Source organism: Theobroma umbraticum, unplaced genomic scaffold, assembly GCF_002168275.2.
Source record: "Theobroma umbraticum cultivar Fairchild unplaced genomic scaffold, ASM216827v3 scaffold_50.0, whole genome shotgun sequence".
Classification (NCBI taxonomy): domain Eukaryota; kingdom Viridiplantae; phylum Streptophyta; class Magnoliopsida; order Malvales; family Malvaceae; genus Theobroma; species Theobroma umbraticum.
The window spans coordinates 3,920,635-3,946,235 of NW_018397261.1; the positions used below are offsets into that span (position 1 = coordinate 3,920,635).

Below are 25,601 nucleotides of genomic sequence, written 5' to 3' on the forward strand. Positions count from 1 at the left end.
ATTTTATTTTAACCAGGAATAAGAAAATCTAAGAAAAAGAAAAGAGAAAGAATCAACTTATTATTATATAACTTAAATGAATGAATTGAGGAAAAAAAAAAAGTTGGTCCACAATCATACAAGTCGGCGACTTAGTTGTTACGCTTTTACGTTGGACTCTTTTGTGGAGGATGAGCAAATGATGAGAGCAATGAATCGTAGATTAAAATAAACCCTTATGATGTTTACATTTATGGTTGAAGAGTTGCAAGTAGAGCTATGACTTATGAGTGGGCTATTATTCAGTCCTTTTTGAGTCAAATGAAGGAATATAATATCAATGCCGCTTTGGCAAAAGAATGGTTTTTGTTTCTTTGGAGGTGGGCAGGAAAAAGGATCTTTATTTATTACCTTTCACATTGTATTATAATTAGTGAATCGTTTAGCTTTAGCTTTGGCAAAACCTAAAAGGGCATTTGCATTATAGGAGAAGAGATTGAAGGGCATATATATATATATATTTCCAATTTCAGGTTAAGTGTTCCTCCTATCCAAGCATAATATAATTGACCAAAAAATAGTTTAAAATATATGGTGTCCCTTTCATGTGCTTTTTATGGGTCCCCATGTACAGCCACAAAGAATGGGGTTGAACCTGCTTACCAGTTACTAATATATATTGTTAATTACTATGAAATTGATCAATATTTAATATTAAAAAAGACTTCTATTAAGTATGTATAAATTATTGAAACCAATGTTTACGTCTGAAATTCAACTATTATCTTATTTATAAAATTATATTACTTTTTTTGTCAACTTATTGTGTTTTTTTTTTTATTTATTTGACTGGGACACTCACACATTTAAACCTTGTGAGCATTTTGAGGAAATAGCATGTAAGAATAAGATAATATTTTTAAGTATTCATGTGATTAGCATGTCAAAAGAATAATAATTCATATGCCACATCATCAGTTACGATTGGATTTTAAAGTGTTAATAAATGTTAGCAAAACATTAGAATATAACCAGCTATGTTAAGGGTGCTTTTAAGGCAAATGACAGGCAGGCATGGTAACAGAAACAGCAAGACAATCAAGTAGGAGGATTCAGGAAAAGTTGAAGAGAATCACCATGTACAAGCTGAAACATTTTCCAAATTGCTATATTAAGGAGAAATAAAAGCCTACATGAACCACAACTATAGTTTTCCATGAAAAAGAAAAAAAAAAGGCAAGGGCAGCTCCTGGAGGGTTTGTTTGTTTGTTTGTTTTTTTGACCAGGTGCAAACAATGAGTTCCTTTTGGAATATGTATTGACCCTTAAAGAAAAAGAAAAAAAGAAAGAAAGAAAACCTATGTTGATCTTCAAAACGTTCTTCAGGTTAACAGATATACCTAAACTCGGTTTTGAAGAAGACCCTATAACTTTGATGTGATTTTGTTGTCCCGCCAGTATGCAGCTTGCTGAATTCTGCAGAGCTGCATTTGACTGCTGAGGAGACTCAGAGAAAAACCTATGAACATTATAAATTCCTGGATTTTCACCTTAACAAATCCCTAATCACCAAGATTCCTCTGGCATTCCAGTTTTCCTTGCTGTCTTCTACCATAAACAAGCATCCCAGGTTTTTGGTTTTCCTCTTCTTCTATAATCTCTTCTTCCATGAAAGCTTGTCCAACACCTTCTACACCAATATTTGGTTTCATTTCTTGGTCATTCTCCACCAGCTCTTTTTCTTTAGATCTTTTCAAATCCCCCAACACAGTTTCTTCCCGAGCTCTTTCAGTGATCTCCTCCATTTCTATCACCTGAGCTTCACTTAATACCTGAAGAAGTTCCAAAGGAGTAGCTGCTGGATCAAGCTCCAAGCAACCATTCGGAGCATTATGACCTTCCTGACCTGGGAGCAAATAAGAAGGGACCTGATGAGAGAACCGAAACAACTCTTCTCTTGGAATCATCCAGGTTTTACTTGGCATGGAATGCTTCTGAAACACTGTCCTGAAGCCAGGCACCTTAACAAGCGGGGCAACAGCAACACCATTTTGCTCATTGTAATCTTCAAGCACCTTAACCATGTCATATTTGTGTATCACTTCATTAGGTGTCAGCTCATTCCAATCAGGGGACCAGTTCCTATATAGAGCCCAAACATCTCCCTTTCTAGGATATATTTGAATTGCTCCTTTTCTGCCTTTTGACCACTTCACCTTGTGTGAGAAAGAATTAAGAGACCTATTAACTACATGTTTGCCAATCCGGAAATCTCCACTAGTCTTGTAAAAGCCAGAACCAATCCAACTTAGTGGAGCCAGTTCCACATTGCTTTTAGAATTAAGCCAACTCATCCGCATTTTGAATGGTTTTAATGATATCACACCATGAATCATTACATAAAGACGAGGCATCCCATCATCGTCATCATAAGCAGCCCAAACCTGCTTCTGACCGAATGATCTTTCTGCACGATCCTTGTCAAAATCATGAAAATCTGGATCTGGAACATTCATTGACATTGGATCAGGTTCCTTTCTAGCAGGATCAACATCAGCATCAACAGGGTAAGACTTTTTGGGCTGAATGCTAGACTTGATATCCACGAACTCCATGGATTTTTGTGCATCAGATTTCATATTTAGAGCATCTTTCCCATTTCCTTCGTCCTTCTCATCCATCCCCTTATCAAAAGCCTTTGGTTTATTTGAAGCATTTGATAGAGAAGCTGGGTGCCATGAATTTAGCTTCTTGCCGATTTCTTCCTTAGCCATCTTCGTCAGCATATTGTGAATATCCTGCTTCGAGAGCTCCTTTCCTATGGGTGGATTCCCCATTTCACTTTGATTGAAGGGCCTCCTGTTCTTACTTCTGTGGCTTTTTGCTGCAAGACTGGAAATATAATCAAAGGACCAGGTACCTAAACCGTCATCTAGCTTCTGAGAAGGATGAAATTTCATTGGCAGGCTTCCCTCTCCCATGGTGACTGTCTGTGACCCTTTGTGCCCACTCTTTAATGTTTCACGGGCTGAATGAGTAAAATTAGCAACTTGAGCAGTGAAATAAGCCGGTGGAGCCGCGTTTATGTTACTTCCTGATCTATTCAGAGAAATATTGGTAAATGAATGCAAGCCAGAAAATCTCCCCGGACCTGTATTATGAACCTGAGGATATGTCTGTCGCTGAATACAGTCCGTTGATGGAGTATATGGCCTACTACCATTTACAGGTGCAGCTGGCATCACAACAGCTCTAAAGGGAGTGCTACAGTTGGGACAAGTAAGATTCAAGTTGACATAAACTCTATGGTACTCAAAATTCATCCTACAGGTATTGCAGGTTGTCCAAAAGGTATCGTTTCTTGCTGAGCGAGGAGGAGCAGGCCTGGAATAAGCAGCATTGTTCTGATCACTAGTGTTGTTGAAATTATGGAAACCCTCATGACTGGTTGGTGCCAATGAAGACGACTTCCCACATAAAACATTTGTATGACTGCACCTTAAGTTACGCTTCAGGTCATAAGCAATTCTCTTCGCTTTATCAGATAACAAATTCCAAGCTTCAGACAGAATATGGAAAGCCCCATCTGCACCTACTGATTTATTTTTGTCAGGATGAAGAATGAGAGCCAGCTTCCTGAAATGTTTCCGAATTGTGTCCTCATCGGCAGATGGTTGAACACCAAGCACGCTGTAGCAGTCCACTTCTCCATCGATCTTCATATCTGCAGTTATGTACACATCAATAGTTGCAAGCAACTGAGAAAGACCATCAAGCTCGGGATACATGTTTTGAGCCTTCAAAGCAAATCTTTTGGCCCCAGCAGCATCCATCTCCCCAAGTTTTTTCTCAGCAAGCTCTTTAGCTCTGGTGGCCTCTTCTTTGTTAGAATCCATTATAGTTATGCCAGTGACTCTCTGCCTGCCTCTAACTGCTAGCTATTTCCTTCTTCAGTTGATTATCTGCATTTGTCAGCCAACACAATATCAGAAAAGATTCTCACATTAAAAATATAAAATCTAAATCCAAGGTTCAAAATTTTTTTGCAAGCATTACAAGACTGCAATTAATTGTGCAAGACACCAAGTGGTTGTACACAACATTGCATAAAATCCTTTCACAGAAAAAAAAAATTGTCTAAAATGTCTTTCTCCAAGAATCTATCAACTGAAATAACGAATAATGCGCGGGAAGGTCATTCATTTAAAACTAAACACACTACGTTACCGAACTTTCAAAATACGCAACAGATTTGGAAATAAAATGTTGCACAAAATTTCGTTATCTGAGAATTTATTAATTAAAATAAGAAAAAAATGCGCGGGAAGTTAATCATTTTAAACTTCAACGAACTTGAATACCGAACTTTCAAAGAAATCATAACGGATTTAAAACAAACACCTTGCTAAAATATGATCACAATGCAGACATGGAATGTATCAAGTTACAAATACAAATGGCTATCTGCAAAGTCTTTTTCTTCATTTTAACAATACAACTTTTCCTCAATAACCAAAACAGATCATAATTCAGTTTTTCCTCCTGGAAAGTGAATTCTCAGTTCTCAACTTTCATTTCAAACAACGAAATTAAACCACCTTTTGAACCAAATTCAAATTGAATGAATGCATACAATTTAAATATCAAACAACAACAAAAAGCAATGAAAAAAAATTCCAGTACACCAATCGACTTGAATATTGGCCAAAACAAAGAAACCGACAATTCAACAGAGTATTTGAGATTGCCAAAAGCTTCAATCAATAGCTACACATTCCACATTCAAATTCGCCTCATTTCAGTACTTATTATCCCGATTAAAACCCCAAAAAAGCCTGTATCACAAGTTCACAATCAATGGCTATAAGAATGATTTTTTTTTTTCTAAAAGAATTGCATGCAAAGCAAAATAAAAGGAATACACTTTAACTTTCAGAGACAATAAAAAAAGGGGAAAGGAAACTCGCCTATTTACAGAGAATTCAATCTCAGAGGCGGCATTGAAGAATTACCAGCTAAATTTTGATTTTTGCTGACCTTGTTTACCTGAAAGATAAAAATTTAAAAACCTGAATTTTGAGAATGTATATAAGACAAAAGGCATAAGACACTATATAATTACTGGGTATATGAAAAAAAATACATATTCTATTCATTTATATAGGCATAAACCTGACCGTTTTGTATGTGGTAAAACCCTAACCATGGTTAACTTTTAACTCTGGCTAATGGAAACATTGCCATTTGGCTACAAAGAGGAGGCAAATTTAATTAGAACTTATCTGTATTTAATGGAATTTTTTTTCTCTATGTTTGGTGATTTTTTTTTTTTGGGCCTTTTTTGTGTATAGAAATTTTGAAATGAATAGGTGGCTGATCATTCTCAATTCAATGTAGCAATGGAATTTTTCCTTACCAGGGTCAAGTCTGTTAGACATTGGCAATTAGTCATACTGGGTAATATTAGCATCCCAATACTTATCATGTATCTAGTCAATTCAAGGAATGCGCCTTCCTTCATATTATTGTACAAGCCAAATAAAAGCAGCGTTTGCTGTGTCATAATTGAGCTTGTTCATGAATTCAATGGTCAGTGCTAGCACTCATTTTCTTTACCATTTATAATCTTCCCTTGTATGACTGAATTCTTTGGATTTTTGCTTTAAAGGAAGAATCCAACTGATTCTTAATGATTGGTTGTGGAATCACATTTGAGTGGTTTACCAAAAAAATGTTTGCAGTTACCAAATAATGGCCATGGTTGCCAAGAATGGAGGTGCAGAACAGGATGACTCATCACCATGTCACCAAAATGCATCCTAGTCACAGATGGAAGGTTGCCTTGCATTGCATACATGCTCCTTAGACGATTACATTTTCCTTTTACTTTCCATTTAATCCTGCAATTTGACTCATACAGCAGATTTGGAATTCTTTGCTGTTATTGCCATTTGGATGAAAAATACAGCTAAGATGGCCTGCTTAAGCTGTATGCCTAGCTGTTAGATCAGATACTGAATACAATAGGTTTTGCACTTTCTTTCACTGACATGGGATTTCTTCTGAGTTCATTACCAGTGCAAAACAAACTGGAAACAGCAGAAGAAGATCACTGCTTACAATGAGCAGAATTTTACATCCCACAACTAAGTAAGTGCCTTTTCCTGGAAGAAAACAGGGCAGAGGTTCAAATTTTCTTCACACCTTTTAGTCTAATGACAAAAAGTGTGCGGTGTTGTTTTCTGGTTGTACGGGACATGAATTTTCTCCAGAGACCATAACGCAGATCAGTTACCCTTGCATAAATGAGCTTCATCATGACTTTATTGGAAAGAGCTAGCATCCATATATAAATATTAATGATCTTGCCATTTATTATTGGAATTCTTAGGATTTTGCTGGTACTGTAAATCCTATTCTGACATAATTTGATTTGGAGTTTGTTCATGTCTGAGTTGTTTGCCAAATATGTAATTGGGTTACTTAGTTTGGGTATGGTCGCCATTAATGTATATGCAGAAGATTGCACCAAGGATATTTGCCCTATTCATACAGAGAGAGCTGCCTTGCATTCGCCGTTTACATTAATTTCCTTGTACAATGTAATTTATGCGAAACCTCGACATGTAATCTTTGGGTGAAATTTGAATGAACAATATACTGGCATGGCCTGGCTAAACACTGTGCAGAGATGCCAGATGGGATTCTAATTAATGTAAATTTGGCCTCTTTGTATTCCTAGTGCAAAATGGTATATCGTCAATGAATTCTAATGGAAAATGTCTGCAGAAAATATCAGAGAAAACCATTGCTTTCAGTCCAGCATATATCTCTTTGCAGATATATCTCATGCAAGCATCCTGTTCTTCATTAAGCAAACCGTTTTTGGAGACATTGATTTCACAACATATTATGGATGAGAGAAAAATGATGAAAAAGCAAGAGTATGAACCGAAAATTTGATGAAGTAGACAATATCTTTCTTATTGAACTGTCACCTAGATGCAACAAACCACAGTTTACATCTTGAGTGCAATGCCAGTCACATTTTTTCATCCATGCCTCTATCTCTTAGTCCCATGCTTTTTACTGTACAACAAGAAGCAGCATTGTTCTCTTAGAACCATGAATTTTCCTCTCAAGGCTTCCCTCTCTTCACAGTTCATACTCTCTCTTGATTTTCTAACGTGTGTTGGCTTGGATGGTTCACCTTTAGCTTGAGCAGCAGATGCAGGCGCAAGGATTATAGTTTTAATAATAGTAAAAATTAGAAATGGATTAAAATTTTTAGTTTACTGTTATAGCAATGTGATCAAATACTATTAATTAACACTTTAAACTACCTTGACAATGTATTTTGCATTCAACTTCTCTTCTAATTGCCATCTGCGCTCATTAGTTGTTAGACACAGAATCTTTACTAAGTATATTTAATTGTATGTACATCATTTATAACATTTTCTCCCTCTTTCTAATTATACGGCCATTAAGAAATATAAGATTCAATTTAAATTATGACAACATTGTGAAATGAGGAGTCAATATGAGTGAACTGCAGGCCCAGTCACATTTATCTTGCTTTTCTAACTGTCCTCTGTAAAACAGAAGATAATAAGAAAGGAAGACTTAAGAAAAATATTCTAACTCTACCATCTATAAGGCATGGTGGCTACATTACAAACATAAGTTGGCTGAGCAGATCCTGGTTATGGTCTACAGGTGAATGAAATAACCTGCACCTCTTGACCAGAATCCTCTAATTCTTGTATAAGAATCAACTATGCCTTCTGAACCGTATGCATCCAACATTAAAACAACATGCAGAGCTTGTTTTGAAAACCTTGTAAACATCTCCAGTTGCCTGTTTGCAGTTGCTTGAAAAGGAAATGTTTGCCCACTTTTCTTCCCTCTGCAACATACCCAATCGCATAGATAAGGACCAACAAAATTCTTCAGGTTGACAGTAAAGAAAAAAAGCTACAGTGGCTCCTCCTTGCAACTCAATTGCGAGACTTCCCATAGAGTTGAGCATACACACTTCTAGTCCGATAAACAACGATCAAGCTTAACACCATTGCAACCAGACAAAGTCCTGACATTAAAGCGCAAGTGAGAGAGTAGCATATGGAACCCTCACAGGTTAGTGAATCATCATCCCGAAGAGGAATACTGAGCAGAGATCCTGAAACTGGCTGTCGAAGGCTAGCTTGTTTCTCTGCATAATGGTCATATATACCACTAGCAATGACACCAGAAAATATTAGAGAACCAGCAGGACTTGCCAGTGTGAGAAAATTATACAAGGCGCCAAAAGACTTCAATCCAAAAAGCTCGGAAGCTGAGGCTGGCACAATAGCCCAGTGGGCACCATATCCTAGTCCTGTTAACACAGTCGTGACATATATTTGCCCAGGCCCGCCTAGAGCATAGTAGAGGAGTCCAAATGCCATTATAACCTGAACCACAGCCATGGCCACTGGTCTGGGGAAAGCATATTTCCTGGTAAAATATAAAACATAAAAACAAGGATTAGCATATCATTCGCCAGTATCAGCTGAAGGAGAATTACTGAAGTTGCACATTTGGATGAAATGTAATTTGTTTTCACCTGATAATAGTCTCAGAAAAGTATCCACCACCAACACGACCAAGAAAGTTAAAAATACTGACCATGGATACAAATATGCTCGTATCGCTGTACCCCAAAGACTGGCAAATTTGACCCAGGTTATCGATGACGGTCAAACCAGATCCAGCAGCCAGTACAAGGGAGAAGAACATTAGCCAAAAATCTGCTTTTATCAGTGCTTGTAATAAGGTGAAATCCTCCCCTCTACGTGGCCCTCTTTTTCTCTTGACCCGCACTGCTCCTTCTGCAGCTGCTTGGAACAGTTTTGCTTGCAACTGTGCAATTCGTTTTTGTCTTTCTAACGCTGGAAGAGAGTCCACTTCCGGAGGCTTCTCATCTTCAACCTCACTCAGAATGACCTCATTTTCATTCTGCTCAAAACTACCTGATTCTTGTTTCTCTGGCTTGGGGAGAAGATTCTCCTCTACTGGAGGGCTTGGTTCCGATGCAAAAACCAATAAAATAGGAATTATAACTGGAAGCAATATAAGAATGATTAAAAGCACTCCAAGCAATGTGACCAGAGTTTGATTTATGCCAACTATATCCTCAAGCACCAATACTCCCAACAAATAAGCTGCCAGAATAAGGCAAACACTATATGTAAAAAGGAAGCTTGAACCATCGGAAGGCCTGACTTGTTTGTGTCCCCCTACAGGTCTAACAATGAACATCAAAGCAATAACAACTATTGATGGCCCAACTGCAACCATGAAGATGAGTGCCGCTTCATTAGGAAAATTAATCATGGTATAAACTTGGGTCAAAATTGCACCACTTAAGCCAGCAAATCCTTTAAGTATCCCCACAACAGGACCCCGACTTTTGGGGAAGTTCTGCACACATGAAACTAGAGCTGCTGTGTTGTAGTATGTCTCACCATTTGTTCCCACAAATATAGCGACACACAGCTGCAAAGCAAAACTTGATTAGCATTTTTCAACTTGGAAACAGCCAAAGATGGTCCACAGATTTTTAACTAAAGTATGAAAAAAGGATGAATTTCCTCAGTTAGATAATTATGATTCAACAAATAAAACAAGATTCATTTTAACAATTATAATCTCAGAGTATGGTGCTTGACTATAGTGTCCTGGAACACATAGTATAGAAAAGAAGCATATTTTTAACTGCTTTTCTCCACCATAAAAAAGAACAACTCTTGGATAAACTTGTCATTAGATCAGTCCCTTCATTTTATATAGCCAACTTTCTCTTCTAACACAAGTCTATTTACTAGAAAGATTTAGCCTCAACTTGACAGGCTAAAACAAGTTCAGTCATTTTCAAGAGTCTTTCACTCATTATGTTTTTGACCATCATTAGTAATGAGACACTGAGGCAAAAATGAATATGAGATTGATTAAATTGCTGTGGCTGTACCCTTAAAATTTAAAACTAATGCAGGATAAGCCCAAAGCCTTTCTGTCTGTTAAATAGAAATATGATGAAGAGAAAGATTATGAAGTTCTTTATGTTTAAAACAAATGAAAAGAAAGCTCAGCTAAACAATATCAATATTAACAATCAGAATCAGATCAGAATTGAGGAACATGATCAACAAAAATTAAAAGCAACATAGATATGATTTTAACGTAAGTCCATGACTCAAGAGTGCATCTAGACAATCAGACACCCAATCTGCTATCAGTTTGTTGAAGAATCGACTCTAAATTGTAGGAGTAATTCAAAATACAGTTGAATCTGTTATGGATAGTATTAGAATTTTTTCACATTATGGACAACAACTTTTGTGAAATTTCAGGAGCTTTATCAACTGGAATCTAATTCTTGTTAGTGATCCTTCTGTCAATTAGAGTTCCCCCTTAATCTTGAGATAAAATGTTAATTTAGGGGAAAAACTTACAAATTTACCATATCACGGTTTACAGCTATAAGCTCAATTGCCAAGCTTAAGGCTCTCAGTTAATTAAACAATCAAATCAGATACCAACCACACATATTCCACTCTAAAACACAGAAAGATGCCTTCTTGCGAGCAACTGGATTATCATCACCATCAACAATTCAACATGATTGACAAAGATCACTAGATTTTCTTATCCCAGAAGAGAAATCAAATTTCTTAAAAGCCACAAAAATTAATCCAAAAATGCTTTTCAACCAAAGAGAGAAAAAGTCAAACTTTTTTCCTAGCACAGAGCAAACAATTAAACTTTTTCATTTAAAATCCCAAGATAAATGAAAACCGAATAAAACTCACCACCCAGAGAGGCAAATCAGGCAGTATATTAGCAATAACAAGCCAAACCAGACCATAGCCAACAAAATTCTGGACAACCCCAATGAGCAAAATCACCCAAATAGGCAGGATCTCACACAAGCTTCCAGCTACAAAGCCAATACTATCACCCAAGTCTTTAGCCACACCCAAGATAGCTATCTGCCTCTGGTTGTAGCCCATGGCACTTTTGATCACTGGCGAAATGCTTCCAAACAAGTAGCCAACTCCAGCACATGACTGAACCCACATTGCACACACAAACACCAGCCATCTGTTGTTGACAAGGGCCTTGAGTTTTTCAGGTATCTGTTCCATAACCTCTCTCTCTCTCTGTGGCTCCAGCGAACACAAAAAAAAGAAAGAGGTAAAACTGACCCAAAGAGAGTTTTGATTGGGATTGATTCAAGTTGATTGATGATAAAGGAGTCTTTGTTCAGACACAGTTTGTGTGAAGATGGAAGGGGTAACTTGTTAGCTGAATGGTTTGCCACGAACGTTTCTTCTTTTTCAACGATCTGTGGAGACTAGAATTACGAAACAGGACAATAGCTCATGGTCTGACCAACGGTCATTATAACTGCTGTCTCTTTCTCTCTCTCTCTCTCTCTCTTACATTCTCGTATCACATAGCTTATCAGTTTGCTTTTCCATCGCTCCCTCGTTCTTTCTGTGCTTTTTTTGTTTTTCGTAAAACAATTATTAACCATGTAGATCAATGGCCTAACCATGTAGACTCCTAACAACCATGATTAGGATAATAATGGTTGCATATATATATATATATATATATATATATTATATTTATTAATAAAAGCATGCTTGCGAGCTTAATTAATTAGTCAAAGCAGCTGGATTGAGAAGATAAACAGATGGGATGACATTCCAATTTCGATTTTAACTAGATAAGCATTGAAAAGTAGACGAGAATTATTGTTGGAAATAAGATGAAGAAAGGTGTGATAACAGTAGCTTCTGACCCTGATTCAGCAAACACATATTGGGCTTGATTGTCTTTTCCTCTAATTTTCTTGCAATTTGTAACCCAAACAAAAAGGGAAAAAATCTGCAAGAATCATGATTGTCCATGGAAAGCGCCTCTATTAAATGAAAACGTGTGCCGTTAATCCAATGAACATCGCAACGTGAATGCCTGCTGCTTTTAAAAATGATAATACTATCATCAACATGCGTAGGCCGTCATATAATAATTGAAAACGTGCTGTTTCGGTGTTTTCCACTTGCCTTCAATTAATATTTAATATTTGTCCCTAGGGATCTAAACAATAAGAATCCTACTCTTCTACGTAAGGCTTTTTGTTTGAAGGGCTTGTCAGTAGCATTTTGCTCGTGATGGTTGAGTTCAGGAGGCTAAGGTAAATGACCACAATGGCTTTTTCTTCATTTTCTTGAAAAAAATACCTATGGACAGAGGTGTTATAAATATATATGTATATATATATATATATTATATTAGGTTAAGTAGTCTAATAGGTTAAATATATGAGTGTAATTTAGTTTGAATTTTAATATTTGATTATTAAAGATAGATTTACAAATGTTAAGTAAAATTATAGTCAGAATTCAACAAAAAAAATAAATATTAAAAAAATCATATTTCAAAATTAAAATAAAAATATCTTATATATATTTTCATGCCCAATCTGATTTAATAAATTAATAAAAAAATATGATAAATACTATACAATAACAAAATTCACATTAAAATTAATTTTTACAAAATAAAAATACTTAAGAGATATCAAGTCATTTACTTGATTTGCTAAAACTTAAAATTAAACACCAACTATTAAAATCTTTTTGAAACCTGAAGAAATGGACTTTTGGATTATAAAAACTAAATGATACTAAAACTTAAAAAGATTAGAAATTGTACTAATAACATATTGTGAAATATAACCCGAAAGAACATCTATGAGAGAAAAGTATTAATAAAATAAAAAAATCTTATTCAAGAATATGTATTACAAATGAAGTAAGATACTTATTTATAGGGATAGAATTTACAAGATAAAATAATGCTAAAAGATTTGATTTGAATAGATTAAATTCAAATTTTAATCTAATCTAATGGACATTCAACTTAGTTTTTATGGTAATGTATAGAAATTAGTAAGTTTTTATATAATAATATAATAATATAAAAATTAAGTCTTTTAATCAAATTATATAGTAAAAGTGCTAAAACGATTCTATATAAAGCACATCCATTGAATTCACTAATAGTTGTAAGGTCACTAAATGTAAAAAAAAGACCCTTTCCAATCTCGTGAAGATGATAAAAGAATCTTTTGGTCTTGAAGTATCATATCTTAGTGAAATCAAAATACTAACGTATCTTACTAGCAATACATGACCTAATATATTATTTGCTGTAAATTTATTAGTAAGATATAGTTCTTTTCTAACTTGAAGGCATTGGAATGAAATTAAATATATAATTTTATATCTTTGAAGAACAATGGACACATGCTTATATTATTCAAATATATTCAAAATCAAATTTAATTAGTTATGAGGATGTAGAGTATTTATTTAATCTACACAAAGCTTGATCTCCGACAAGTTACTTATTCATATATAGAGGTACGGCTATTTCATAGCGTTCTATATAATAAATTATAGTTACTATTTCTTTTAATCGTGTATAAATTTTAACAATTCATGAAGCAAGTCAAAATTGTGTTTAGTTAAGGTTTATAACTCAACATATTCGAGTAAAGTGTGACTTGTCAACAAAGAAGAAAATTCTAACAACGCTATATGAGAACAATACTATTTGCTTGACCCGATTAAAGGAATGATACATTAAAAGCAATAGAACAAAATATATTTCACAAAAAATTCTTCTTCATTTATTATCTTAAAAAAAAATGATATTAGCGTTCAATAAATTCATTCAAGTGACAATCTAGTAAATTTATTCACCAAAGACCTTTCTACTGTAATATTTGAAAAATTGATACAAATACGTCGTTTTAAATATCTTAAACAATGTAGCCATTAAGAGAAGTAAAATATGAGCTGTATTATTTTTCTTAATCAAGGTTTTACTCACTAGTTTTTTTTTATAAGGTTTTTAATGAAGTAATATTTCAAAAGCGTATTCTTAAAAATAATTGTATACTATTTTTTCTTTGCTTAAATTTTTTTTCAGAGGTTTTTTTCTAGTAAAATTTTATATATTGAAATATATTTTTAATATAATGAATATTTAAAAAAATTGTTATAAATATATATATATATATATATATATATATATATGAATACATAATGTCGCCACTTAAGAGCCCGAGCCCGAACAAATAGCAGTAGACTTAAGGGTAATAAATAAATTTAAGATTTGAAAAAAAAAAAAAAGCCAAATTTTGTACTATTGCTTTCCTAGAATGGGTACCCTTTCTGCCACTTACAGATTTGGGACGAGAATAGCTCCATTGGTCCAATTCTACCCACCTTAATGTGATGGACGGTCCAATCAAATTAATCCAGCCGTCTTTATACAGTGAATTTTAATTTCAGAATTGCAGCCGTCTTTATACAGTGAGCTTGAGAATGAATTATTTGAGATACATATATAGATGAAGTGGAAATGTGGTATACGTCATTCTTTGACTGCATTATGATCAAAAGAAAGGGACAGGAGGTTTGGTGGGTAAAATTTAAAAAGTTTTTAAAAATATTTTAAAAGGATAATTTGATTTTTTTATTTTAAAATAATGTTTTTAATCTTTTATTATTAACACCATTAATCAATAATTGTTTTTATTTCAACTGTCCATTTCTATGGAGCATGCACTACACGCATCATCTATCCAAGCCATCCAATTTCTGTGGACTTTCTTTTATTTGACTCTTTCCACTCTTCCTTTTTCTTTCCTCCCTTTCACTGCCTCGATTTGTTGGGCTGTCGAGTGAAGAAACTGACATGCCAAAGACATTTTTTGGATTATCATCTCAATGTCGTTGTTTAGATCAATGTTGAATCACGAAATTCATGGCTATATATTGGCCAATTGGTACAGAATTTTCTTTATTTTCTTGCAATGACTTAAAGCCTACACCATATAAGAAAGGAGATACGATTTTTCAAACATGTTAATTAAGGAGTATTCCAATGACCAACTTGTTGATTGATTAAAAGGCGAAAAGTAGACTAGATTTTTCTTCAAGACTTTGCTTAGGAAATCTTGTGGATGAACAAATCGTTTTTACTAAGTTCTGTCAACTTGCCACTTGTTTTTGTACATGTGTTATACCTTGAAACTACGGCAACTTTGAAGACTTGCAAGCGATGACTTTTTTCAGTTGAATATTAAGTTGGATACCATTTTTGTTTTACCAATTATTTCAGAAGTCATGAAAACAGTGAGTAGTCAATGAATTTGCAGGTGAAACAGCAAATTCTAGGCACTAAAATGCCATAAAATTACAGATGAACTTCCACAGTCACCATACTCCATTCATCCTCCGTATATATACCCCGAATAGCTTTTCCAATTTTTATGAAAATTGTTCTTCTAGGAAAAAAGAAAGGAATTGAAGTAGTGGATACATATTGATGAGGGAAAACGACATAAGCCTATTCCATGGAATCAAAACTTGGAACATACCAGCCTAATTGGGCTATGATCTTCTTTAACCTCTCTTCCTGACCTTTTGAGTCACCAATTGCTGTTGTGAAAGGGTAAACATAGGTCACTTTCTCGGCCATAGACCTGTAAGTAACAACATCTCCCTTCACTAAAAACTCCAGCACGTCCCGCCCAAACGCTCCATCAACCTCGGCTAGTAAATATTTCCCTGATCATTTGTTTAACAGTTGTCAGTAAATTGTTCGATATCTCAGTCTACACAAATATATGAACATAAAAGATTAAAAGGCCTTAGCTTATTCTTAATTTGGTTCAATTGTCCTTCTTCCTTTCTGCCCCATATAAACTATCTTTAAAGCCTTTAATTTACACTTGAACTACATGCACATTGGATATCTCCATTATTCCACTTCAAATGCCAATTTGTATCATCATGTCGGCATGTATAGGGCTTTCAGTCTACTTACCACTTGGGGTATCTTCAACAACCTCAATCTTGGCATTCTTCTGAGTTTTTAGGATTGCTTCTTGTAGTTCCTGCAATGAAGCATGCTCAAAACCAAGTCAATATGACAATTTCACATTACAAATTATTCAGAAATAAAGGCAAAAAAATAAATTTCTCAAACCTGAACCGCATTCTCTGTAGAATTCTCGGGAATGATCCATGGGAAAGCAAAAGATGATGATTTTGCATTTGTTGACACACAACCTGGATTTGTGGACGGGCAAGGCCTAATTTTCCTGCGAAGTGATAAAGCATTTCCCTCCTAGTTATAAAACGTTATTATCAATAAATTAAAAACCACTGAAATAAACTTAATATATTTGCTTAATTGAAACCAGTTAAAGAGATGAAAAAGTTTTAAGACAGACCCATCTTCCAGTCCAAGCTGCAAGAACTTGGACTCAGTAAAAGGGGTGATGGGTGGTAGTTGGGGGGAAGACACAGAGTTAACAGAAGGAAAGGCTATGGAAGGTAGTGGCGAGTTCAAGGTTAAAGTGAGGGCTAGAGAGAGCAAGTTAGAGAAGAGAATGGGTTTCAGGTTAGGATTCTTTGAGATTTGCACTTGAGAAAATGTTGCAGAGGGTGTTGGCTGTTTAGAGGCCGAAGAAAGTAGAGGGAGGAGGTGACCAATCAGAGTAATGGCCATGGTTGTTACTTTCTGTTATCCTTTTTCTCCTCCGCTCACATCTCCAACCTTCTCTCCCTGGTTGTGTCCCAACTAGTATAAAACAGTACCGTTTCACACTTTTTTGTTTTTTTCAACAGAGTCAACTAGAAAATAAGAAAAAATACTAGTCCTGCTTAACTTTAACGCTGGTTGATTGTCTAAATACACATTTCCACTAAGAAGTTTTATAGTTAAGTTTCATGGCATAACTAAATTCTGAAACAATTTCCTTCTAAACAAGAAATAAATTCAGGCGGCTGAAACGTTATGATTTGGGTTTTGGGGAATGAAGCATTGTATGATCTTTATCACAATAATATTAAATACCTTACAGCGCTAGCAATTGTGTCGATATGTCCGAGTGGTTAAGGAGACAGACTTGAAATCTGTTGGGCATTGCCCGCGCAGGTTCGAACCCTGCTGTCGACGCTTCTTTTTATTTGTTTAAATTTTTTGTGCTCTGATTTTTCCCAATCACTAGCTTCATATTCACTGTTACGTTAGGGCTCACCCAGATTTGATTTCGTTTAGGAACTTGAAGCCCGGAAATCCTCCACTTTAAATTTTCTCGGCAACCAAACGGAAAAAGGGGGAAGACAAAAGAAAAACCCTTTTTAAGAAAATGGAAGAAAATCCCTTAAACGCGACAACACCACCAACAAGCAGCAACACCAAAACGACACAGGAGCTAGCAGCAGAAGGCCTGAAACATCTAGAAGAAACCATCGAAGCAGCTTTCCAGATCCTTTCTTCCATGAACGACGAGCTTTGCAACCCTGCCTTGTGGTCGACCACCCCTTCTTCAAGTAATTCTACAACCGCTTCTTCTACTACTACTGCCAACACTGCTGCGCCTAACGGCCCTTCTTCTCTCTCCAACGGCATAGCCAACGGTGATTCGGCATCCGATGGCGGCCATCACTTGGAGATGGGTGGAATCGGAGGTAGCGGCAATGGTGCTCTCGATGAGGCTCGCCTGAGGTATAAGAACTCCGTCGCTTCTCTTCGCGCTGTGCTCGCCGCTATTCCCAATTCTCAAAAGGTATTGAGAAATTTAGGGCTTTTACAGCTCAAGTTAGGAACTTTTCTGGGGTGGGAAGTATGAGTGTTATTTAGGCAATTAGGAATTTACTTAGAGCCTGATTTCATCATTTAAATTAGTCGGTCTTTGAAATTGTTAATTAGGAATAAGGCTTTTTGTCAAAAATTCTATATTCATACTGCTTTACTTTGAATGAGCATCATGCCACAAATTTTAATATATTTATTGCTACATTGTTAGGAAAGTTATTTTCATTATTTGGAGTTTTAATGTGTTTCAATTAGCTCAAGGAATAAGAATTGAATTATATTTGGTGTATTTTTTTTAATCTTAAAATAGGCAAAAGCATTTGAAACGGGTTCAACTGCAAGCAGTCCTGCAGATGAAGCAGAAATTGACAAGTTGGAAGACCAAGCCTCTAATCTAAGAAAGGTAGTTGGCAGTGAAAATGTTTTTAATTTTAGTCTTTACGTTATGCAGTTCATATCCCTTAAAACACTAGTGGTAATTACATCCACTCTTTTTGAAGGGGGCAGGATTTGGGTTGTTGTGGATTTTCAAATTTTAAAGTAGTGTTGTTACTTTGATTATATCAGGTTTGCAAAACCTATAAATTTGTGATGGTTCATGGATTCTTGGAAGTGTTAAAATGGGGAGCTCTTAGCTGATTACTTTCTTTCTGATGCTGTTTAATTTTGAGTCTTAATTCATCAAGAAACACTGTTTAATGTCTGTAAAAGAGCAACTAAAATGGTGGTTTTCTATGTAGGAGCTTGCAAACAAAAATGAATATCTCAAGCTTCTAATAGACCAGCTACGGGAGCTTATTACAGACATATCTACTTGGCAAAGTCCTTGTTCAATCTAAAGTTTGGATAAGCATCTTGGTTGCTGAAACGGGTGTCCTAGGAGAGGAACATGAACCCAGGTGTCTGCTTTGAATGATGATGTTGTTGTCTTCCCATCATTCATTCTATGGAATGCCAGGATTAGTTCTATGTATACGTCTTTCATTGGGATGGAGCGGCACTTTGGTTTTGAGCAATTGGAGGGCAGAAAAATGGTATGACCAAAAAGAAAAATGAAAAGGAGCCCTTCAAGAATTTTTTTTTTTTTTTTGCCTTGTATGCATTCAGTTTAACATTACAGACTAAGCGTAGTTCGAACCAAGCATCCATCAAGTACAAGGTAGCTTGATTCATTGTAGTGATCACTTGATTGAAATACATATAGGCATAACTTCATTTGCATTATGAGCTTGAGCTCACCATGGCTGTATCTCAAGCATTAAGCTGCTCCTCAAAGGAGAAGCCCTACGTGATTATTGAACCACTGGCACTTCCTAATTGAGCAAAATGAGCTGCGAGAAGTTGATTTATGTAGCTTTTTTCTCTTGCTGGTGCTAGGATGTTAGCTAATTGCTTTCTGGCCCATCAACTGGAACCCAAAATGGCTGCTGTTTATTTTGCTATTTGGTGTTAGTGGTAGGGGCTAGAAGCCCATTATTTGTCGTTTTCACGGAGTTGTTAGCTGCCTTGTCTTGTAGCAAGCGCAGCCATCGTCGGTCGCCACTCTGTTGCATCTTCAAAATTTTATTTCACGTGAAACTGATGGGGAGGATTATGTTCTAAACTCATATTCGAACCTGTAATTGATCGAAAAGACAACCAAATCCTTGTTAACCATGTGGTGTCAAGTTTTTCGCCACTCCTATTACCAGAATGTGGTAAATTTAACTGAATGATCAAATTTTTCTTTATGGTTATTTTTACTGAAATTCAAGTTAGAAACCATTAGGTGAACTGATGAAGATCTTAAACCTCTTCATCACGAATTTTTTTAGGGGTTCATGAAAATTAAGATCTTACCTTGTATAATTTTACATTTTGAATGATTGACTATATATTTTTGTTTTGGCCAGAGATTAACTAAAAATAATAGCTGCAATTTTCATCAAACCACAAGGCCAGGGGCGACTATAATAATCTGCGTTTTTAAGGGCAAATCCTAATTGGAATGGATAGCTTGATGAAGGTTCTCAGAATCGTGGATAATATATATATATCCCCGGTAATTATGAGCTTGCTGGGCTGTGTGTAGGCTGGTAGCCATTAGTTCTCGAGGCAGGAGCGAAGGAGCCCAGTCTGCCTTTTCTCTTCTCCCACCACACAAGCAAAGCAAACCTAAAATGTAAGGGTGCCAAGAGCCTAGGACCCATCTTCAGCTATTACAATCCTCGTGTCCAGATGCCGACCAGATGTTGGCAAAACGCCAGTTCTGAAATAAAAGCCCGGTGGTCATACGGCAACAAATTAACTAGTTACCTGTGAAGCATGGGAAGAGGGCGCTCTAAATGTACCAGACTAAGTTCTTCAAAGAGCAAAGGTGGATTCTATAATTTTGGCACAAACCCTTTTACTTCTACAAATTGAAGTAGCCCTTAAGCAGTTATTTACAGAAGGGGCTTTGACACTGGAACTTTCATCACCTCCACAGCATAAGGAGATATCATTACACATTTATAATTCAGACACACTTCTTTTCACAAAAATACCTAGATTTATTGCATATTACTTGATAAATTTAATGAGAGAATAAAATTCTATAACATGTAAGAGATAGAGGCCGATAGATATTAATGGAGGGGAGAAGATTCAACTAGTTGTGGATTGAAGATCTAGTTGTAAGTGATGATCTCATATCTACAATGGCAGATTCATCTGCTCCCAACTTGATTGCCTCTTTGCTTGCTCTTATAAATCGTGAAACTGCTCCTTTCACATACTCTTGAGCTTCTTTCACGCTCATCTTCTTGCCCATCTCATCAGGGAAGCTACTCAAGAAGTGATCACCATTAAGAACCGCAGCTAGTTGAACTACCTCACTTTGAAATTCAGAGAGACCAGCATCTTCTTTAGCTTCTGTTGTCCTCAAAGGTGCTACATCTGGCAGTGTCACTGCATTTAATTCAAAGGAAATAAATTAATAAATTTCTTTTCAGTTCATCATGCAAAACTTTGATGCTCTAATTATTAAAATGATATTTTGCCCTTTTCAAATTAGCATAAGCCAATCATGGATGCTCCATATATTTGTCACCAATCTGTCCATTGATTTCTTATTTTCCACATGATCAGAAGATCCAATAAATCCATATGATTTATTTTAAATTTATTTTTACCTAATTAGTCTGCTCATATCTCTTTCCACTCAGTTTCTCCCTTTTTCATCTCACTTTGAGTATACATTGCCCTTTTTCCCATCTAGGCCTAGCTAGAAGATCCTAAATTTGCCACACCAATTGTGTGCAACGGAAAAAATACCTGGGCAATCAGTTCTGGGAGAGGTCAACCCCGCAACAACCTCCTCAAAAGTGCCAGCCCAAGCATCTCTGTGAGTCAAGAAGTTGGAGGACAGGTTGAACATTTTCTTTACTGTTGCAGGGATGGATGAGTGCTCAAATTCAGAGTTTGGAGTAGGTCCCTTTGGACCACTTATCACTACAAGAAACAGCAGAAATTCAAGCATATAGAAGAAGAATTAGGGAATCAATCTTCTAATTTAAAACCACTAGAAAAAGTACAGCAGCATGCGCCTAAATACATTATTATTAACTAATCCACAAACATCTTCAGTTAAGGTGGCAATTGAAAATTACACCCAATTTTCAAATCAGTGGAGTCAAAATTATAACCATTATTAACTAATCCACATACATCTTCAGTTAAGGTGGCAATTGAAAATTACACCCAATTGTCAAAATCAGTGGAGTCAAAACCATAACCACTTGCCTAAACATACCCCAATCAATTAATCCAGAGTCTTACTTATTAGGCTATTTAGTAAGAAGATCAACCAAATCAAATCCTATATAATCTGAAAAATTAAGCGCCTTTTGACAAAATAAACTTATAATACCCCTCAATGCAGAAAAAACAGAAACGGGCTTGGAAAACTTAATGTCTTCTTATGAACAGGTATGAGTTTTTTCACAGAACTATTCTATTCTAATAATAGAGCTTATAGCAGAACATAGAAGAGGCAAGCTGAAAATAAATGATGAAAACCCAACTTACCAGTGCCTTTCTTGATCCAAGGAGAGACCATGATTGTCGGCACACGGACACCAAGCCTGTCAAACTTGAAGAAAGAAGGAGCAGGGCCAGTGTTTCCATCTGGGTTGGGGACATTGATATAAGGAGTCTTGACATGATCATAGAACCCACCATGCTCATCATAAGTAATAACCAAAAGGGTCTCATTCCATTGAGGACTTGCTCTCAATGTCTCATACACCTCCTTGACAAGCTTTTGCCCACTGGCAACATCATGGGATGGATGGTCATCATTTGCAGGCAATCCCTTAAGATCAAAATATCTTGGCTCGATAACAGTTAAGCTCGGAAGTTTACCTTTCCTAGCATCTTTCTTAAATTTTAAATCAAACTGATGAAATTTGAATACATACTTCAATTTTCTCAGATTTCTATAGAACAAAGTTGTGGGTATGTTTTGGAAATAAATACCGAAGTCCTTACCATTCTCATGAAGTGATTCAAAGATGGTTTTTTGGGGGTAGCCGTGAGCCAACTGCTTCTTAACATGACTTGTTGAGCCATGAGAAGTAGCAGAATACACAAATAACCTATTGGGCTGTGTTGGGCCAGGAATTGAAGAAAACCACCTATCAAAGAGTGCAAATTCCTTTACAAGAGCAGCATAAACTGGCACAGCCTGAGGCCTAAAACCTTTCATGACAGTCTCAGAGAGGTTCTGAGACAATGACAATGCTTGTTCCACAAAGCCAGACATGGAAGGAATGACGGCAGAGCCAAATACCTGTTGCTCCACAGCTTCAAAAGAGTGACCTGGATCCGGATCCACAAACTCGGCATCATCAGTGAAGCAGATGGATTCTGGGTTTGGATTTTTTGTCGAAACGGGATTGCATTCATCCCCTGTCACCCCATTGATTGCTGGATTAATGGATTTCTTCATCCACCCAACCATGTGATCAAAGGATCTATTTTCCATCACCAACACCACTATGGTCTTAATGGGTGACTGCTGCTGGGCTCCCAGTGTTGTGAAGAGACATGACACCGTGAGAAACAGCAAGAAAATGACGGAAAATGAAGTTGGTGCCTTGGTTTGGGATCCTCCCATTGAAACCTGTGGGAAAGATTGGTCTTTTACTATCTCGATACTCAGGAGGCTACCCCTTTGCTTCTATAGTGGGCTTCCAGGAATCCAAGAACCTCTAAACTTATCCTATAATGTTAACAAATGAAGGAAAAAAAAAACGTGAAAACTTGACTGGGAATTCAATACACTACCACACAGAGACAGTGTCTTTGCCTAGATATTTTCAGTGTAGAGAAGGGAGGAGAGAAAATCAATGTACAAGGACATCAGATACAGAAAGAGAGACCCACAGCGAAGAAAAGAAGGTTCTGGTTTTGTGCTCTTTACAAATTACAATGGTGACTGCTTTTTATCCTTAATATATTAAAAGAAAAAGTAAAACAATAAAGGGGCTGAGAAAACGACATCTGGAATGTGGAATCGGTTATGTTTTTCGTTTCCATTTATCAAGGCTTTAAATTTGATTCTTTCTTTCTTCTCTAAGTTGATTTAGAACTTTTCTTCTCCGGAAAAAGGTCAGTTATAATTTAAATTGGTGAGTGGGTTGGGATTTTGGATTAAGCACTGGTCAGGTTCCCACTCATTTTCGTAGCACTTTCAGTTACTCTTGTGACACAGATTCTTTATTTTGATATTTATAAATATAAATTTCACCTAATCTTTCAATAATTTTTGCACAGTTTATAATCCTGATTGATTAATTATAATTTAATTATGGCAAAAGATATGTATCCTCAGTTTCCATTAAAAAGTGCGACAAGTTAAAAATAGATTAACTGATATTAAAATTACACTTGTTAATTACCAAATTACGTGGAAAGGGCAAGTAAGCAATTAGAAAATGTTAGAAACTTTGTCTAATATGAAGACAAGAATCAAGAATGTCAAATGTGTTTGACTATGACAATAGCCATTTGGTTATTTTGTTAGAGCCAGACAGCGGTCATTGTGCTGGCAACGCCAAGATTTTTCCCTTCCCTTCCCTTCCCCTTCAAATAATCAATTCCCACATCATACAAATTTGATTAGACAGTTGTATTATACTACTCCTTGTATAGTAAATACAGAAGGGTACACAGCAACAATATGATTGGAAAAATTGTAATATTAAAATCTCATTTCCTTAAGTAGAACCATATATATGGCAACACTGGTTATTTCGAAGATGGGTATGGATTCAGATTAAATTATAACTATTCTTAATCCCCCTGTCTTCTCAAGTTCCAACAGACAGCAGCACAGGAAAGAAGAGTATAAATTGAAGCAGTGGGGAGAAAAAGTGGAAAAGAAAAGTGAAGGAGAGACCAAGGTGTGCACCGTGAAGGCCTCCCATTTCACCAAACTAAAGTTCAATTAAGGTATAACACCATCACTACCCTAGAATCCCGGGCAGGGCGAGTGCACTGCCTAACCTAACTTTAATCTATTTTCTTTCACTGAAAAAGTTCAGTTTCTTTTACTTTAGATAGGACAAACACTACTCTGCTTTGCTTTATCCCTTCCACTAACAGAACATGAAATGATGGGAAAAACTTGGGCAAGATTAGGCTGGGGTATTAATAAATAATTAGTTTAACAAATTAATTAATGATTTAGGTGTAGCAGTAGAATAGAAGGTTTAACGTCTCCAATTCAGATTAATTAGTATGTTTATTGTTCCACCCCCAAAGTGTAATGCACGTGATGCATGTTATAATCCTCCTCGAGCTTTAAATAATCTCCGATTTGATGGAACAAACACCACTCTTTAACTTTTCCTCTCGTTGAAGGGAGGGCCTAAAAATAAAGTTAGATAATAGTAATTGGAGACAGCTAAGTTTAAGGCGTACCTGCACCTTTCATGCTTTCTCGTTTCCATTGGCTGAGGTGGAGGCCCCGACAGGAATCTAGTCTTTAACTAGGCTAGGCTAACCATGTTTTAAGGTGAACGGATGGCGTTGTCGCATGGCATACCTCTTCAAAGTGAAAGGGAAAGGACCAATAGATTATGTGCTCTTCTGCACTACTGTCTCGCTTACAGACTAAGGAAGGTGGGAAATCACTGTATTTTTATTCCAAGAAGCCGAACTTTAAAAAAACCACATAAAGAAGTCAAAAATATTGTACCACAACACCCAAATCAGGCATTGAAGGGAGAATAGGCTCAGATTGGACCCACAAACCGACAGTTGAAACTAGAGGAGATTTGAAGGGCTCCAAGCTTCAACCATTTTAACCATTCGTTAAACCCACAAAAAGATATGTTACGGTCCTTGTTCCATTCGTAACTTCATTTTTACAATTTGGTTATCACTTACTGCGTCAATTGGATTTTCTTCAGACACCCATTTATGGCGATGGCGATCTATCCTTGCCTCCTGGGTGCGTAATACAAATTAGAGATTGATATTTCGAGAACCCTTCGGACCACACGATGGTTTCTTGTACTTCTGGCAGTGACCTTTCTTCTTGAGCTTGTTAGAGTTATGTCACAGTGACCATGGGGCAGCTACCTGTCCATGGTCTTTGAACTCCACTCCATAAATTAGTGTTAAGACAGCAGCCTTTTAAATCATAATTTTTGTTGTTTATCATCTAGGAAACGTTCTTTTTCCTTCAATTCACACTTACCCAACGTGCTGCCTGCCAGAGCCGTCATCGCTTGAAAACGTGAAACTTTACAATCCTACATTGGTACGTGTCTTTGTTTTGGCTGATCTTTTTAAAGAAGCAACGAAATTCAACCAATTCCGTCAGCGGCTTCGACTTAAAGATTGTCATCTGGCAAGGCTAA

General features: G+C 36.2%; 5 protein-coding genes and 1 non-coding gene across 6 annotated transcripts; 2 read left to right on the forward strand and 4 right to left on the reverse strand.

Moving 5' to 3' along the window:
* Positions 1 to 1,139: 1,139 nt before the first annotated feature.
* LOC110418185 (uncharacterized) lies at positions 1,140 to 5,086 on the reverse strand. Its single transcript, XM_021430837.2, has 2 exons — positions 4,947 to 5,086; positions 1,140 to 3,941 (listed from the first exon to the last, which is right to left on the reverse strand). The coding sequence occupies exon 2, from the start codon at positions 3,873 to 3,875 to the stop codon at positions 1,542 to 1,544; it is 2,334 nt and encodes a 777-aa protein (XP_021286512.1). The 5' UTR covers positions 3,876 to 3,941; positions 4,947 to 5,086; the 3' UTR covers positions 1,140 to 1,541.
* Positions 5,087 to 7,605: 2,519 nt separating this feature from the next.
* On the reverse strand, positions 7,606 to 11,575 carry LOC110418507 (protein NUCLEAR FUSION DEFECTIVE 4-like). The gene is made up of 3 exons (XM_021431250.2): positions 10,833 to 11,575; positions 8,588 to 9,519; positions 7,606 to 8,478 (listed from the first exon to the last, which is right to left on the reverse strand). The coding sequence occupies exons 1-3, from the start codon at positions 11,166 to 11,168 to the stop codon at positions 7,980 to 7,982; spliced, it is 1,767 nt and encodes a 588-aa protein (XP_021286925.1). The 5' UTR covers positions 11,169 to 11,575; the 3' UTR covers positions 7,606 to 7,979.
* Positions 11,576 to 15,285: 3,710 nt separating this feature from the next.
* On the reverse strand, positions 15,286 to 16,782 carry LOC110417901 (thylakoid lumenal 17.9 kDa protein, chloroplast). The gene is made up of 4 exons (XM_021430495.2): positions 16,343 to 16,782; positions 16,096 to 16,210; positions 15,934 to 16,003; positions 15,286 to 15,674 (listed from the first exon to the last, which is right to left on the reverse strand). Exons 1-4 carry the CDS (start codon positions 16,618 to 16,620, stop codon positions 15,454 to 15,456), a joined length of 684 nt encoding a protein of 227 aa, XP_021286170.1. The 5' UTR covers positions 16,621 to 16,782; the 3' UTR covers positions 15,286 to 15,453.
* Positions 16,783 to 16,931: 149 nt separating this feature from the next.
* LOC110417903 (mediator of RNA polymerase II transcription subunit) lies at positions 16,932 to 18,936 on the forward strand. Its single transcript, XM_021430496.1, has 4 exons — positions 16,932 to 17,049; positions 17,173 to 17,683; positions 18,023 to 18,115; positions 18,453 to 18,936. The coding sequence occupies exons 2-4, from the start codon at positions 17,264 to 17,266 to the stop codon at positions 18,549 to 18,551; spliced, it is 612 nt and encodes a 203-aa protein (XP_021286171.1). The 5' UTR covers positions 16,932 to 17,049; positions 17,173 to 17,263; the 3' UTR covers positions 18,552 to 18,936.
* TRNAS-UGA (transfer RNA serine (anticodon UGA)) lies at positions 16,989 to 17,070 on the forward strand. Its single transcript has one exon. It is a non-coding gene; the product is annotated as a tRNA-Ser (tRNA).
* A 1,115-nt stretch (positions 18,937 to 20,051) lies between the features above and the next one.
* NPC6 (non-specific phospholipase C6) lies at positions 20,052 to 23,172 on the reverse strand. Its single transcript, XM_021431430.2, has 3 exons — positions 21,760 to 23,172; positions 21,007 to 21,183; positions 20,052 to 20,640 (listed from the first exon to the last, which is right to left on the reverse strand). The coding sequence occupies exons 1-3, from the start codon at positions 22,847 to 22,849 to the stop codon at positions 20,342 to 20,344; spliced, it is 1,566 nt and encodes a 521-aa protein (XP_021287105.1). The 5' UTR covers positions 22,850 to 23,172; the 3' UTR covers positions 20,052 to 20,341.
* Between the last annotated feature and the right edge of the window lie 2,429 nt (positions 23,173 to 25,601).

What these genes read in the sequence shown, in the direction of transcription:
- LOC110418185 (XM_021430837.2), bottom strand. Translation starts at nt 3,875, where the DNA reads ATGGATTCTAACAAAGAAGAGGCCACCAGAGCTAAAGAGCTTGCTGAG.
- LOC110418507 (XM_021431250.2), bottom strand. Translation starts at nt 11,168, where the DNA reads ATGGAACAGATACCTGAAAAACTCAAGGCCCTTGTCAACAACAGATGG. An exon ending in CTGATTTGCCTCTCTGGGTG is followed by an intron (nt 9,520 to 10,832) that starts GTGAGTTTTATT and finishes TTTGCTTTGCAG; the next exon opens with CTGTGTGTCGCTATATTTGT. An exon ending in TTTTCTGAGACTATTATCAG is followed by an intron (nt 8,479 to 8,587) that starts GTGAAAACAAAT and finishes ATATTTTACCAG; the next exon opens with GAAATATGCTTTCCCCAGAC.
- LOC110417901 (XM_021430495.2), bottom strand. Translation starts at nt 16,620, where the DNA reads ATGGCCATTACTCTGATTGGTCACCTCCTCCCTCTACTTTCTTCGGCC. An exon ending in CTACAGAGAATGCGGTTCAG is followed by an intron (nt 16,004 to 16,095) that starts GTTTGAGAAATT and finishes GCTTCATTGCAG; the next exon opens with GAACTACAAGAAGCAATCCT. An exon ending in TGTTGAAGATACCCCAAGTG is followed by an intron (nt 15,675 to 15,933) that starts GTAAGTAGACTG and finishes ACAAATGATCAG; the next exon opens with GGAAATATTTACTAGCCGAG.
- LOC110417903 (XM_021430496.1), top strand. Translation starts at nt 17,264, where the DNA reads ATGGAAGAAAATCCCTTAAACGCGACAACACCACCAACAAGCAGCAAC. An exon ending in CTATTCCCAATTCTCAAAAG is followed by an intron (nt 17,684 to 18,022) that starts GTATTGAGAAAT and finishes ATCTTAAAATAG; the next exon opens with GCAAAAGCATTTGAAACGGG. An exon ending in AAGCCTCTAATCTAAGAAAG is followed by an intron (nt 18,116 to 18,452) that starts GTAGTTGGCAGT and finishes TTTTCTATGTAG; the next exon opens with GAGCTTGCAAACAAAAATGA.
- NPC6 (XM_021431430.2), bottom strand. Translation starts at nt 22,849, where the DNA reads ATGGGAGGATCCCAAACCAAGGCACCAACTTCATTTTCCGTCATTTTC. An exon ending in TTGGATCAAGAAAGGCACTG is followed by an intron (nt 21,184 to 21,759) that starts GTAAGTTGGGTT and finishes TGTTTCTTGTAG; the next exon opens with TGATAAGTGGTCCAAAGGGA. An exon ending in TCCCAGAACTGATTGCCCAG is followed by an intron (nt 20,641 to 21,006) that starts GTATTTTTTCCG and finishes AATTAAATGCAG; the next exon opens with TGACACTGCCAGATGTAGCA.